At 40.3% G+C, this 10,632-nt stretch overlaps 1 protein-coding gene across 1 annotated transcript; it reads left to right on the top strand.

Moving 5' to 3' along the window:
• Positions 1-3,507: 3,507 nt before the first annotated feature.
• Positions 3,508-10,538, top strand: LOC125891793 (probable nuclear hormone receptor HR38). Its single transcript, XM_049581311.1, has 7 exons — positions 3,508-3,656; positions 5,200-6,038; positions 6,419-6,548; positions 6,802-6,965; positions 7,960-8,162; positions 8,267-8,445; positions 8,551-10,538. The coding sequence occupies exons 2-7, from the start codon at positions 5,202-5,204 to the stop codon at positions 8,811-8,813; spliced, it is 1,776 nt and encodes a 591-aa protein (XP_049437268.1). The 5' UTR covers positions 3,508-3,656; positions 5,200-5,201; the 3' UTR covers positions 8,814-10,538.
• The last annotated feature ends 94 nt before the right edge of the window (positions 10,539-10,632 follow it).

Below are 10,632 nucleotides of genomic sequence, written 5' to 3'. Positions count from 1 at the left end.
CAGAGTGGTCGTGCTTCAGGTGCACATATCAAATAATGGGGCTGCAGAACATTTCACCTCTCAACAACAGTACTTAGTTGAAAGTAACAAAAGCAATTTAACATACATACTTTACTTAGGTAAACGTACTTAATTACTATCTACAAAATGTACTTAAAGTACTAAAGGTAAAATACTCCTAATGCATAATGGATGTATTATTGGATTACATTTTTTTAATGTTGCAGCTGGTAATGGTGAAACTAATGTTAATAAGCTCTATATACTGCTGGGTTTCTTAATACATCATTATTTCTTTGCTGATTATATTGCGTAAAAATAATATGAATCTGAAAAGTAACTAGTAATTAAAGATGCTAAATAAATGCAGTGAAGTAGTATGTGCGTTACTTGCCTCAGAAATGTAGTGCTAATAGCACAATATGTAAATACTCATGTAAAGATTATACTTAGATACAGTACTTGAATAAATGTACTTAATTACTTTCCACCACTGTAACCTTACCTGCTGATCTGTGTGGTTCTATGCCAAGATATTTCATCATGTCTGCATACTGAGGTGAAGAGAATTAAACACTTCTGGCATTTGTGTTCAGCAGAGTGTTAAGTTTTCTAATGATGACGGTCTGGCAACAGTTAAATGAGACCACCACCGTAACTGTTTATGGCTTATATTGAAGTCTCAACATTGTGCAGTAAATGTATTAACAACGTTTAGTAAAGAATGTCTGAGGCTAAAGTTGAACTGTAACAGGCTGTGTTTAATTCTTAATCATGTTAATCATGCTTAATTGACACATGCAATGTCTTTTGTATTTGTATTTGTGTACGTGCGCAACATGCCAGCACGTGTGTGTTCTTGCATGACTGTGTGAAAGTGATGGAAAGAACAAGTCCAGTCTAGCCTGTTATTTTATATTCTTACTGCACCAAACCGAGCATCATGCTCAGATCCCTGTAATTCACTCCACTAACAAGCCGGTCTGTCTAGTCACATCGGCTGCAGGTTCTTCCCTCTTCAGAGAAACTTTCATCTGCCTCTCACCCTAAATGATCCCTCTCACTTTCTTCATACTTAAAAGTGAAACTAGATCACTCCCATAGATCCCCTGAGTAGGTTCAAGTGTTAGCGAGTGTTGGTTTTTCTGGTTGTTGTGGAAAAGTTAAGAGGTGAGGGGTATTAGGTGATGCTTAAATTGATGTTGACAAATGGACACCTGCAGCTGTGACCGTGACATCCATAGTGCAAATTGCCTGATGATGACTTTATGATGTGAAATGGTTTGTGATTTCACATCTCATGAATTCAGCGTGTGACCAGTCGTGATGGGCATATTTTATGAGTCAGACTGAAGATCTCACAGTGCTCAGATAATTACTTATGTTGACAGACAAAACAATGTCACCTCAAGCCCCCTTTAATAGCTGTGGCTATTTTGGAGCTTTCAACCATATCACTTGATGCACACATTAAAATTCCCATTCATCTGATCTGGATGAGTTTGTTTGGATCATGTGACATGAAGGAGTTACTTATTTGACCTTGAGGCGAGACTGTTTTGTTGATAGCTGTTTTCAGTGTCAAGAATGAACCATCTCAGCACGGGCCAACGTGGACGAGAAGTCGATACAGTATTTGAAACGTGTCTCCAATTGCACGCCAAATGGACAGACTCCATCTGCTGATGAAGATCATGTGATACGATCAAAAGCCCACAGGACAGCTTTTAACTGACCTTGAGATAAGAGTATTTTGTTGAATATAAAAGATATAAGCTACTTTATTATGGAGATCCTCAATGGACATCATTAAACAAATAATAAAACATAATGAAATAAATGAACATATGAATATGAACAGAACATATCCTATACCAGGGGTAGGCGACCTGTGGCTCTGGAGCCGTATGTGGTTCTTTAAACCCTCTCCATTGGCTCCCTGTGGCTCCGACATAAAATTATCTGGAAATGAAATGAACAGTTATCTTAACATTCAGATTTTCATTGTTGTAGGCCTAAAGTGATTATTGCATTCGACAGCTGTAAAAATGTGTAGCCTACATCGAATTTAAAAATGTTCTAACATTTCATCAACTAAAATTGTGCATCATACGTCTACGATCTGGTGCCTTTCCCTCAAAATTTTGCTGAACTTCAGTAGCAGTGGTTAGCCTGTAGCTCTAGAAGTCTTGGAGGAAAATAAAGGATTTAATATTGTGTGGACAAATTAATTTGCTTTCACCACCAACGCTGCAAAGTGTAAGTACCAAATAATTATAAATAGCCCAGTGCAGAGTAGCCACCTTGTAGTAAATCATATTAATAAATGCTCATTAAGACATATTCGTAATGTTGATGGGCTAATTTAGACTTAATTGGCTGTTACCTTAATTCAAATATGTTTTGCGGCTCAAGGCAGATGTCTTTTTCAAATTGGACAATAATGGCTCTTTTAATAGTAAAGGTTGCCAATCCCTGGCTTATACTATAACCATATACTTGTGAAATATTTTAAACTCATAATCATCTTTTACTTCCTGCTTCTTTTTAAAATAGTTGATTGCAGGTCACTTTTATATTGTTCCAGGTGTTTTTTTTTTTGTTTGTTCGTTTTAATTTCCTTTGAGATAAAAATTGAATATTGAGCATTTTGGGCCTCTATATATTAAAAATGTATGCAGTGTTTGAGTCTCCATACATTTAACTGTGCAAATTAAATGACAATATGTGACATCCATTACAATGCCATACATTTAAAGATAAATTGTTAATTTCTACTTTTAGCATCGCAAAAAAAATGAATTTTTGATTTTATCCACTTTATAATAATTCATGTAAGAGTGACATTGTGTGGTTACCATCAAAGGCATCTTAACTGACAACCAGCACGGTTTAATTCACTATCTTTTCATTAAATACAACATATTTGTGACAAGTCGGAGATATACAGCAGTACAGTCTGAGCTTAAACAATTTAGTATAAAATCATAAATAAACAATAACTGTTCACAGTTCAGGTGCTGAATAGTGATGTGTGCTTATAGCAGGTACCTTTTCCTCCACGAGTTTAGTTGAGACATGGCAGAGGGTAGGGAGTTTCTAGCAATTCTTTCAAAACAGAAATCCTATTGTTGGAAAAAAGAACGCACAGGTGTTTCCTGGTGTGTCATGTGACAACACACCTCCCTGCTGTAAACGTTTATATCATCTACATTTCCACTCATAAAACGTGTGCACCTCCAAACTGCGGCTATTTTTAGCCTTTTTCATCCAGTAATAGCCCCACGTGAGCCCCGCTGTCGTTGTTGGGTTATATTTAGAACGCACGCTCCCCCGGCTCTTGCGTCAATGGAATTCCGTCCGTGCGTCACACGGAAGAACGTCTATGTCGGGCCGACGCTGATTGGCTCCCGAGCCGGAACGTTCCACCGCCCTGTTCACCATGTTTGGGCATTGACCCGCCCTTTTTGTCGACGCAGCCAAAATAAAACAAGAGTGTATGGAGCCTCCTGCGTCGGTCTGACCCAGTATGTGTGTGTGAACGTGTGTTTGAATGAGTGTGTGTGCTGACAGCAGCTGGCAGAGGTGACATTCATCAGTTTCAGTCGTTTGGAATAAATGAAAAGCTTCAAAATCCGGATATTTACTTGAACCAGGTGAGTGAGAGGGAACTGTGGGTTTGCATGTTTTGATATTAGTTTATGTAGGGTGTCACATGAAGGCTGATGTCAGAATGATGTTTGCCTTTATGCTTCATTATAGCAGCTTTTATAATAATATAGCCTTAATTAAAAATGGTAAGGCTTACATGGCTGCTAATACAAGAGTTAAACATGTTATACTTAAATCAGTTTGAATGGAAATAATGTTTAAAGATGCCATATGTGCCTCAGCCTCCCTCTCAGGGTAGCAGTCAGAGCTACACACTCAGCTGCAGGTTTGTTAGGTAGCTGCACCTGGCTAAAACACATGCAGTCTAATACAGCACCCCCGATAAAAATCTTTCTTTCATGGTTATAGGGTTTAGTTTTGTTGATGTTGTTTTAGAGAGGTGTTGATGTAACTATATTACTCTTATTGATAGAATAGGGTAGACATATTACCACACCAGCAGAACAAACTACAGCCTCCAAAAAGTTGCATCAACACCACTCTGGTATAAAGCCAGGCGTACCTAATACACATAAACTGAACATAATTTATTCTTATGGAAAGTGCAAATCTTGTTATATGCTAAATAGTTGCTAAAATAGAGTATATTTTGTCTTTAGTGACTTCTGCTAGTAATACAACTGTGCTAGCAGTACTTTCCTAAAAGTTTAATCAGTTGTCTGGTGTCAACTTAAATCCTTCAGAGCGTATGTCAGTGTGCCGTCATCGTAATTACTTTCCAAGATTTTACATGCATGTTTTACATGTGGATCTATTACTGTTGCTACACGAGCAGACGTAGGTTATAGAGTAGGGTGTATTTATAGGTCATAAAACACACCTTGGACACTTGAGCAGTGTGGTCTCCCCATTAATCAAGCTCAATTGTGGGTTTATGAATGTACTTTCACAGTCAGGTTTAAGTTTAAGCAATTTTGCAAAGAATCATCAGGTGTGCTTCACTTTTGTATTGAAAAAGCCACAGAGCGAGGAAGTTCGCACTTGTTGTTACACGCCTATCCACCTAACTATAGACACGCCACACAGACACCATACACACATAAACAGGCTTTGCCACCTTTCCTATTTCAGCTGGCATGTAGCCCACCCTGAAATACAATCTGCAGCACTCCTTGGTACAGTTCCTGTGAAAGAGGGTTGCCCTCCACTGAAGGAGGTTTTCAAAGCATTAACAGCCAGTAACACAATATGTGACGATATCTGATGGCTCCGCTGGACCTCCCTCTGCATTTTCTACAGAGGACTGATTAGCCCTTAAGCTAGAGAAATGGCATGTTGGGGAAATGAGACCGTGTGCGTTCAAGGTGTGAATGTAGGCTACTGTTTGGATGGTTACAGGGGACAGATTTACAAAAATGCTGACCTAAAGGAATGTCTAATTTACTGGGATGTCTGAACTTCATTGTATGCTTATCAAGCCCTGTTATCCCAAGTGATTTTGCTTACTTTTATTCTATTTACAATGTGTATGGACAAGCATAGAGGTTTATTTTCATCAGCAGTAATTGTTGTTGTCCTCTGTTCTAGCGATGCCCTGTGTACAAACCCAGTATGCATCCTTGCCCCATGACACCTACTTCAGCTCTGAGTTCTTGAATCCTGACCTCAGTGCCAAACTGATGATGGACATCAGTGGCCAAAAGGACCAGCTGTCTACATCTTCATTGCCCAGCATCAACACCTTGGTGGGAAATGGCTATGTGGGGGAGTTTGATGCTTATTCCTGCAAGATTACCACCTCTCCTCCGGCCTCTACAGTTTCATTCAGCCACAACGCAGTAGCTGAAAGCTCCTGCCCTCAGATGCAGAGCCAAGCTTTCAAGCTAGATGATCTCCAGGTGTATGGCTGTTACCCAGGTTCCTTTGCGCTGAGCTGTCTTGATGAAACGCTGTCTTCATGTGGCTCCGACTACTATGGCAGCCCGGTTTATGCCGCTGCTTCCCCTCCAACATCGGGCTTTCAGGCCCAGTCTGCACCTGTCTGGGATTCCCCTTTCAGCCCCTACTCCTCAGCCCCCCCATCCTCTGTGGCTGATAAGACTGCCATGGCCCAGCAGCTCTCCTTTTTCACCTTCAGCCCCACACCAGAGCAGCACTCCCCCCTGGGGCACCATCAGGATGCTCAGCCAGGTCATGATGACCCTTTCTTCCTGCCTCCTCAGCAGCATGTCTCTCCCCTTCATTGCCCCCCCATGTCCCTGGAGCATGGACCCCTGGAGAGCCCCAGGATAGTGGAGGGGACTTTGACATCGCCTAAAACCCACAACCCAGGATCCAGTGAGGGCCGCTGTGCAGTTTGTGGTGACAATGCATCATGTCAGCACTATGGAGTCCGCACCTGTGAGGGCTGCAAAGGTTTCTTCAAGGTAAATAGCTGGACAGCATTTTGCTGGTTTATTCTTCTCAATAGAGCTCGACTGATAAATTGGCTCAGACGAGCAGATCAGCTGATAATAGCTTATTACAGATATATTGGTATCAGTGTATATGTCAGGTGATAGGACAAATTTAAGGGATCCTTATTAAAAGTGTCTCCCTATGTTTATGTAAAAAAGTAATTATTTGATTTTGAACTCTTGAATATTGGTGTTGGTATCAGCTTCAAAAATCCAGTATTGATCAGACTATACTTCTGAGTTACATAGAGGCAGCACACAGATTTATTATTGTCTTTGTGCCATTTACATTGTTTTATCTGTTCAGCATTACAGACCCATTGTAATGTATTTTTTCCCCAATTTAACAGCGAACTGTACAGAAAAATGCAAAGTATGTGTGCCTCGCCAATAAAGACTGTCCTGTGGACAAGAGGAGGAGAAACCGGTGCCAGTTCTGCCGTTTCCAGAAATGTCTCGCAGTGGGAATGGTCAAAGAAGGTAAAACAATGTCAGACTCACTTTCAGTGACTTATGTATGACGACAAGAAACTGGGGTTTGTAATGACAGTCTTGTGAAACCAAAGCTAGGAATGACAGGCATATGTAACCGGAGCCATATAGTGCCAGCTGCAGAAAAAGAGAAACTGAAACTGATACAGCAGTTGTTTTTTAAATTGCGGGGTGCAGCAACAGCCATGTGAGAGTCACAAACGTGTGCTTGAAGTGTCCTTCTTTTCTGTCCCTGTCCCAGTTGTTCGCACAGACAGCCTCAAAGGTCGCCGGGGACGTCTGCCTTCCAAACCCAAGACTGTGGCCGAGGCTTCATCAACAACCCCCAGTGTCAACATCATTGCCTCCCTTGTCAGGGCTCATTTGGACTCAAACCCAACCATTGGAAAGCTTGACTACTCTGAGGTAAGGCTCAAGACTTGTACCTATCAGATCAGATCACACATGCTGTGTCTCAAATTGGATACTTCCATTAGTACACCGCATACACTATATGATATGACAATCACAAGATCTGCCAGCTTTTCTTCTTCTGCATGGTGAATTGCAACCAGACGGAGCACTATTGCTGATATCTGATGAACGATTGTCATTTGCCAAAATATATGCATGCTATATCTGCTTCTTTGCCAGCTTGACTTCCTCTGTATTTATTTATCGAATGAAATGAACGTGCATTCGTGGCACATTTCTATATCTATGAATGTCCATGGCTGATACTGAGTTAATGAGCTGCTACATTTTGCAAATATTTACAACTTGTCAAGTATCTGACCACAAATGTGATACTAAAATCTTTTACGGTGAAAACGACAGTTTAACATGCATAAATACCTAAAGGTATAGCTTACACTACACCACATCACGTCAGTGCCTGATGATACAATGTGCCGCTGTTAGCTAGCTAGGAAGCTAACGTTAGCATTGGAGTTATTGTTTGCAGTGCCAAATTATTACAGAATTAACCCCAAAAAAGAAACTGATGACCTATGTTCGACAACCTTAGAGTGGTAGTGAAAAAAATGGACATGTATATTTGTACAATGCTTTGGGATTATCGCAGTAGTTGGCATTCACAAGTTTGAATTGTGGTTGTTGTCCCGCTCTTTCTGCTACGTTGGCCACAAGGCGACCAGTGAGTGTGAGAAGTTTCGTTCTACACACTTGGCTTTTTGACCGTTTGAGTCCCCAAATTGCGCACTCATAGTGCCCTGCATTGTGCCATACCTCTCAGTGGGATTGCACTTATGCATTCAAAATAGCCAGTTTAAGTACAGAGGCGTTCGATTTGAGACAGTAACAGTTTCCACAGCACAGGATGAAGCATGACAGTGAACATCTCATTGATGGTGTCTGCAGTTCTTTTCAGTATTGACGCTTTCCTTCTCTTCCTCTTCAGTACCAGGAGACAGTGGACAACCTGAAAGAAAAGGAGGATGCTAGTGATATCCAGCAGTTTTATGATCTGCTGACCGGTGCTTTGGATGTGATAAGAAGTTGGGCTGAAACCATCCCGGGATTCACAGACTTCTGCACAGAAGACCAAGAGCTGCTGCTTGAATCTGCCTTTGTTGAGCTCTTCATTCTGCGACTCGCATACAGGTCAGCATTTTTACAGTTAAAAAATGCCTGGCTAAGGAATATTTCGCTGGATTTATGTGCACCTTTCAATATACTGATTGTTCTATTGGTTTGAAACTGTGCAGGTCAAATCCTGAGAAGAACAAGCTGATCTTCTGTAATGGTGTGGTGCTCCACCGACTGCAGTGCGTTCGCAGTTTTGGTGACTGGATTGACTCCATCATGGATTTCTCGCAAAGCCTTCACCGCATGAACTTAGACGTCTCATTGTTTGCCTGCCTCGCAGCATTAGTTATCATCACAGGTGAGAGCTTCTGTTTGGTCTTCATTAGGGTGAATATTACTGAAGGGTGAATTTTATGTTTGTATTCAGGAAAGTGTTTCTCATGAGAACATCTTTTGCATCTAGATCGCCATGGCCTCAAAGAGCCCAAACGGGTGGAAGACTTTCAGAGTCATCTCATCACTTGTTTAAGGGAACACGTGAACGGAAATGGATCAGAGCCGAGCCGGACCCAGCCCAACTATCTTTCTCGTCTTCTGGGCAAACTCCCTGAACTGAGGACTCTATGTACACAGGGCCTGCAGCGCATCTTCTACCTGAAACTGGAGGACCTGGTCCCTCCTCCACCAATAGTGGAGAAAATCTTCATGGATACTCTGCCGTTCTGAAAAAAAAAAACAATAACACAAATGTGTTATTTGTAAAAAAGCACTTAATGTGAGGTTCTATCATTGAACTCTATGGATGAACCTCCTTTTGTCACACTGACTTGTGTACTGACGAATGTCTGACATGGTTCAAGATTATTTTTCTAACATGGTACCTGTGTGAGTACCACATAAAGATTTATTTCAGTTCAAGGATACTGTCCCAGACAGAGCTGAGATGGTGTTACAGTTCAGGACACAGTTTATATATATTTTTTGTGTGCATTTGTAAAATGATTTTATTGCTGTGCTCAATGTGTGAATGTTGTCCTGCTATGCAGCTTGTGAGACATGGATATCTGGGTAGATGCAATGCAGTGTTACATACTCAGCTTTTTCTAAAAACAAAAGAAACACACTAATCTCTTAAAATGCATGTTTTTAAAGTTGCTTTTGTTCCCACTAAGAAGCTGAGATAATATAATTTTTAGTAGAAAAGAGCAGGCAGAATCACCTGTTTCTTTAAAGAACTGTGGAGTCCTAATTTAAGAAAGGGAAATACTAAGTTCTTTGAATCACAAAAGATAGTTTTAGTCCTAGTTGTGCTCCTGTGGAAGGTCTTGGACCAAAGTTTACTCTTATTTTGATACTACCACTTAAACCTTGTTGCCTTAAGCTAAACAAAATGTTCTGCCATAACTCTTGTGCTGCCATTTTGCAACACCTTGTAAAGGCTGCTGCTGGCAGCGTTCCTGTTGAACTGCATGTCCCTGTAACAACTTTACCCAATACTTTTTGGGCTTTAGAGAACAAAATGGACTTGCTGAATGAAAATGCAGTGCCTTTTATAAAACCTCAGTCCTCGAACCATATTAATTAAGTGACACTAAATGAATTTTCATTCCAAATATCACACACAGCAAGACCCTGTTATTACAGATGTGAAATTATCTATTTCAGTGTTACCATCAAAATTAATTTTGTATTGGAATATGATTTCAGGTCTGTGCCAGCTTTTGTTATGAAGTGCCTGAGGCATGAGGTTGTTAATTTAGAGAATACAATACTTGAACACACACTTCACATTGCAAAACTAGGAAGAGATCAAGTGATGACATGTGGTTTAGGATCTATAAGAACTAAATCCTGTTCATGTTCCTGAGGCAGTGAACTTTATAACAGCAGCAAAGCCGTCCAGTTTTAGACTAAATGAAGTCAAAGCACATTTCACGAGTCTCCTTGCATCCACAATTAGATAGAGTATACCCCATTCAATGATTTGTTTTTAACCCAACAAGTCAAGAAAATCCACATGCTTAAGCAGACATTTTATATTCAACATCAACTGGTTTCTTGTCTTTGGCTGCAAACACATCACCCTGCATGTGTTTGTAAAGCTCTCCTACTGTCTTCCACATTCTTCTGAGTTCTGCAGTTTTTATATGTTGGATTTATTTTGTATTTTCATCTCAAAATGAACTAAAGAAATATCTTAAGGAATCACAGTGACATGTGATGAGAAGATGAGCAGCTAAGAGCACTTCAAACAGTGTGAAAACAAGATGAAGAACACATTTTTTTCTTCAACTGTATGTGTTTTGTTTGGGACATGTGTGTGTGTGGACTTTGAAAATACTGCCAGGGCTTTAGTAAAATGGTGCAGAAGTGTTAAAAGCATAGGCTCTTTATATACAGTCTATGGTTAAAAGACAGAGAATATTTGATATTAAATCTTTTTTGAAAATACATCAGTGGCTGCCTTTGTTTATATGTTAGGAAATGGAGTGATATATTTCCATGTGGCCTGTGTCAGATTATTGTCTCTATGCTGTCTACCAAA

Source organism: Epinephelus fuscoguttatus, linkage group LG1, assembly GCF_011397635.1.
Source record: "Epinephelus fuscoguttatus linkage group LG1, E.fuscoguttatus.final_Chr_v1".
In the NCBI taxonomy this organism is placed as follows: domain Eukaryota; kingdom Metazoa; phylum Chordata; class Actinopteri; order Perciformes; family Serranidae; genus Epinephelus; species Epinephelus fuscoguttatus.
This window is presented reverse-complemented; position numbering and strand designations above follow the sequence as displayed.

Coding starts and splice junctions, on each gene's coding strand:
- LOC125891793 (XM_049581311.1), top strand. CDS start 5,202: ATGCCCTGTGTACAAACCCAGTATGCATCCTTGCCCCATGACACCTAC. Junction 6,549..6,801: donor AGTGGGAATGGTCAAAGAAG/GTAAAACAATGT, acceptor TCCCTGTCCCAG/TTGTTCGCACAGACAGCCTC. Junction 8,163..8,266: donor ATTCTGCGACTCGCATACAG/GTCAGCATTTTT, acceptor GAAACTGTGCAG/GTCAAATCCTGAGAAGAACA.